Genomic DNA, 5,012 nt, shown 5'->3' with positions numbered 1-5,012 from the left:
AACTCATACAGGAGAGAAACCCTATGCGTGTGATACGTGTGTCTACAGCTGTTCTAGTATGACGCAACTCAAGAGACACAAGCGCATTCACACAGGCGAAAAGCCTTATGCATGTGACACATGTGACTACAGGTGCGCTCAACTATCCAATCTTAAGACACACATGCGAACTCACACGGGAGATAAACTCTATGCATGTGATGCGTGTGACTACAGATGCTCTAAAGTGGCTAAACTCAAGCGACACAAACGCATCCATACAGGAGAGCAACCCTACGTGTGTGACATTTGTTCATATTCATGTTCTCACTTGAGTCGTCTGAATGTGCACTTACGAACTCACTCAGGTGAAAAGCCCTATGCATGTGACAAATGCGAGTACAAATGTACGTCATACAAAGCTCTTAAGCAACACAAGGGCATTCATACATGAGAGAAACGCTATGCATGTGATACGTGTGACTACAGCTGCAGTCAACCCGCAAATCTCAAGACACACAAGCTAACTCACATGGGAGGAAAGCCCTAGACACGTGATAACACACTGCCAATGACATAGCTACTGCTTGCACGTGATATGTGTGGATATATTTGCTCTCCAGGATCGCTGCTATTCTCATATGTTGTTTTAACCTCCCCCATCTTTCATTAGGGCTTAAGTGCTTAGTGCGCTATAGATGTAAAGATATAGCTGCCAGTTTTGTTTTTAACTTGCTGTGCTTTAGGGAAGGCCAGCGCCCTTATATATTGCATAGTTGACAACGGAATGCTGACTAGAGTGTGGCTTGTAAGTTCGTACTGTGTAAGCTTAGTCTAAAAAGGGAAGTGTCAAAAATCTGTGTGAGTGGGTGTGTGTGTGGTATAAATACATATAATTGGTAATAATTATTAATTGAGTTGTTCTATTTTCTGAATTGTGTTGAGCAAACATACAACACGCTCGTACGCTCGTACTCACACACACGAACGCATGCACGCGCGTACGTATGCACGCGCGCAGGTTAGCAGGTATAGACCGTGTGCAGTTACGTCATATTATATGATGTTCTATGGTTTCTCCGTCATTTTGGTGATCATCTCATTCTGCTCAGTTGGCTTAGACTGGTACCCGGTCGGCACCGTCACTCCGTCCAGAGACAGGTCCACGTCCAGAGCCAGTCTACAGCTTGATCACCATAGGATTGATGCATGATATATCAACAATGATCTCCCCCATGCAAACAAACTAGATTCTGTGGCTAAACAGTGGTATGTAGAGAAGATTGATTGCGTGGGTGCTGATCCTTATGCCATATATAAATAACCAAGTTAATTTGTACTCAACCGTGCTGGTATGAAACGTACCGCTGACGTTTCCCCTCCTGTCAGGAAGCTTTCTCAAAGCTAACTGATGTTAATCAGTTTTGACCACCAGATGGTGTGAAAATCTCAACCGTTGGCCACCGTTGGACTTCTCCACCGTTGACCACCAGGCTTAGTCACGAGTGGACTAAGCTATTGACCACCACACCATCTGGTGGTCAAAACTGATTAACATCAGTTAGCTTTGAGAAAGCTTCCTGACAGGAGGCGAAACGTCAGCGGTACGTTTCATACCAGCACGGTTGAGTAAAAATTAACTTGGTTATTTATATTATTCTACCAATCGAATGAACTTATTTAATGACTTATGCCATATGTAGGTCGATCAGAGTTTAAATCTGTCCTGGATTGTGAGAGCAAAGAGCTTCCAGATGTATATACCCAGACATTTATCACTAGGCAAAAGCTTGGATGCTTACAATTATTTCATCTCGTATTGGGTCAGAGAGCTCCTTGTTTCTTTAAAGGGAAGCAAGTTTGTCATTCTGTCAAAGGTGAGTTGCTTTGGATGTACATATGTAGGACCATTGAAATCACTGTCACTGATAACTTACTTTACTTAGTTCCTCCCAGACTGTTGAGTGCATTGGGCAGCAAGCCGTGTAAGTCGGTGTAACAGTACAGAACAGAGCACTTTTCCTTAGGGTGAGAGCAGGGTGATACTATAACTATGTTGTACTTAATTGTCAAACATCACTCACCAGTATGAACCGACGGTTGTATAGCGCTCCAGCTGGAGCAACACCCGTTGTCGAGTGAGGAGTTGCCCGATACTGGCGCAAGAAACGATTAAGTTCTTGTTTCCAGTTTTTCTTCTCGATGGTCGCTGTGCGAATAGCTTTCATCATCGTGTCCATGAAGCGTTCCGCCTCACCGTTTGCTTGTGGATGTAACGGAGTTATCTTACGATGGCGGAAACCGAGATATTTCGCGAAGTTATCAAAGTCCGCGCTATTGAACGGTGGTCCGTTATCTGATCGAACAGTTTCTGGTGTCCCTTGTCGAGCAAAGATATTGTCCAGTTTCGGAACTACGGTTTTTGCTGAGGTTGAATGAACGATCTCGACCTCCGGAAATCTGCTGTAATCATCGATCACCACTAACAGCATTTCATTTGATGGCAGTGGACCGGCAAAGTCTGTTGAGACTTCACACCATGGGCCTGCTTCCCAGGCTGGACATAACGAGAGGTTCTGGTGGCGTAAACTTTCGAGTTGTTGCCTGGCACGGTATGCATTGCTGGACGACTTTCTCTACCATCTTGTCAATTCCTGGGAACCAGATTTTGGAGCGTAGCAGGCGTTTTGTTTTGACCACGCCTTGGTGACCTACATGTGCAAGATCCACGGCTTTCTGCTGTAGCTTCGCGGGAATCAGTAAGCGTGTTTGTCGCAGTATCATACCATCATGGCTCATGAGCTCATCTCGAATTGCTTTGTATAGTGTTAAGTCCTTGTCTTTCCAGTTGCTAGTTTTCAGTGCTACGTGTAGCTTTTGGATAACCGGGTCAGTGCGATACGCTTCTCGGATTTGATCAACGGACATGGCATTCGGCACCGCGTTCTGACAGACATAGTTCACATATCTTTCCGCGATATTTTCGGCTTCGGCAGACGATTTATGTGGGTGACGACTCAAGAAATCCGCTGGATTGTTCTCGTCGTGTCCGGGTTTGTAGACAAGATTGTAGTTGTAGGGAGTTAAACGCAGTCGCCATCTCTCGATCCTGGCAGAAGCTGGTTTAGTGCTGTTCACGATACCAAGTAACGGTTTATGATCAGTTCTGATCGTAAAATCTGAACCGTAGACGTATAGGTGGAAATGTTCTGCCCTCCATACGACCGCAAGCATCTCTCTGTCAGTTTGCGAGTAGCGCGATTCGACCTCAGAGAGGGCGCGACTAGCATAGCTAATGATCTTGTTGTTCTGCGTGAAGATTGCCCCGAGACCAGTCGGGCTAGCATCGACGATGATCTCGGACAGTTTTCTCGCATCGAAATACTCCATAACATGGGCTCCGGCTAATGCTTTTTGGAGATCTCGAAATGCGTCTTCGTGGCGTCTTCCCCATATCCACGGTGTGTCTTGCCGTGTCAGTTCACGTAATGGCGTCGTGATTGTGGCGTAGTTAGGAACAAAGCGTGCCACGTATTGCGCCATGCCTAGGAAGGACTTTTCTTCGGATGCGTTGGTTGGCGGTGGAGCGTTAACAAGCGCGTCAATCTTTTTCGGATCTGCTGCTAGGCCATCTTTCCCAAAGACATGTCCATAGAATGACACATGAGGTTGCGCGAATTTGCATTTCTCCAAGTTCAGTCTGGCATTATAGTCCTGTAGGCGCTTTAGAACTGCTTTCAAGTTTGCATCGTGCTCTGACCTTGTTTGGCCGTGAACGATAATGTCGTCTGACATGTTGAGACAACCCTTGAGATCTCTGAGAATCTCGGCGATCGTACTCTGAAACACTTCTGATGCTGCGTTAACGCCGAAAAGAAGCCGCTTATAGCGGAATAATCCGGCGTGTGTGCTAAACGTTGTCATGTATCGCGATTTCGGATCAAGTTCAAGCTGGTGATATGCACTCGTGAGATCTAATGTGCTGAATACGATACTGCCGTTTAAATCAGAGATCAGCTCGTCGATTGTTGGCATTGGATGTTTCTCACGTACTATTGCGGCGTTCGCTGCTCTCATGTCAATGCAGATGCGCGTTTTCCCATTTTTCTTGGGGACGGCAACAATAGGGCTTATCCATGGCGTCGGGCCATCTGCTTTCTCAATAATGTCAAGTTTGACAAGTCTGTCTAACTCCGCTTCCACGTCTCGGCGTATGTGGAAAGGAATTCTCCTATGTCGTTGCTGCTTCGGCGGTATCTCAGTGTTGATGTGTAGTTTCGCCTGGCATCCGCGAAGTTTTCCAATACCTTCCTTGAATAGATCTGGAAACGCTTCGACGACTTCAGATTTTGCTTGAGGCTCTAAGTTGACGTTACAGTTTATGTAAATTATGTCAAGTGCTTGGGCAGTTCGGAAACTAAGCAGGTTACCGCCTGTCCCCGAGACAACGTAGAATACTGCCCTTTCCGATGCTTCACGGTGGCGTACGTTGGCGGTAAACATTCCGATGACAGGTATCGGCGTCTTTGAACCATAAGGATACAGCATGGCTCGCGGTTGCTGGAGCTGTTCTGTGTGCGGTCGCGATTTGCGCAACTCGTCGTATGATTTCTCATCAATGATGTTTACTGACGCACCGGAATCAATCATGAACTGCACAGGACTAGTGTTAAGTTTTATGCGGCATCGTGGTAGTCGATTTTTCCCTGATTGGGCTAGCAGGTATACTCACGCATGCACGCACGCACGTAAGCAGGTATACTCACGCATGCACGCACGCACGTAAGCAGGTATACTCACGCATGCACGCACGCACGTAAGCAGGTATACTCACGCATGCACGCACGCACGCACGCACGTAAGCATGCAGGTATACACACGCACGCAGGCATGCGCGCGCGCACGTAAGCAGGTATACTCCCACACGCACGTAAGCACGTATACTCACGCCTGCACGCATACACGCACGCACGCACGTAAGCAGGTATACTCACGCATGCACGCAAACATACACGCACGCACGTAAGCATGCA

At 46.9% G+C, this 5,012-nt stretch overlaps 1 protein-coding gene and 1 long non-coding RNA gene across 2 annotated transcripts in view; both read left to right on the top strand.

The window, feature by feature from the left end:
• LOC106807651 (zinc finger protein 525-like) overlaps positions 1-892 on the top strand; it is a 1,769-nt gene extending 877 nt beyond the window's left edge. Inside the window, exon 2 of the mRNA XM_014810063.1 lies at positions 64-892. Within this exon, the coding sequence (XP_014665549.1) occupies positions 64-433 (370 nt within the window). The 3' untranslated portion in view covers positions 434-892. The remainder of the gene's footprint in view (positions 1-63) is intronic.
• A 348-nt stretch (positions 893-1,240) lies between these two features.
• LOC106807652 overlaps positions 1,241-5,012 on the top strand; it is a 25,615-nt gene continuing 21,843 nt past the window's right edge. The window contains exons 1-2 of the long non-coding RNA XR_001393690.1: positions 1,241-1,252; positions 1,835-1,837. This is a non-coding gene — a long non-coding RNA (uncharacterized LOC106807652). The remainder of the gene's footprint in view (positions 1,253-1,834; positions 1,838-5,012) is intronic.

The sequence above is a fragment of the Priapulus caudatus genome, unplaced genomic scaffold (genome assembly GCF_000485595.1).
Source record: "Priapulus caudatus unplaced genomic scaffold, Priapulus_caudatus-5.0.1 Scaffold227, whole genome shotgun sequence".
In the NCBI taxonomy this organism is placed as follows: domain Eukaryota; kingdom Metazoa; phylum Priapulida; class Priapulimorpha; order Priapulimorphida; family Priapulidae; genus Priapulus; species Priapulus caudatus.
This window is presented reverse-complemented; position numbering and strand designations above follow the sequence as displayed.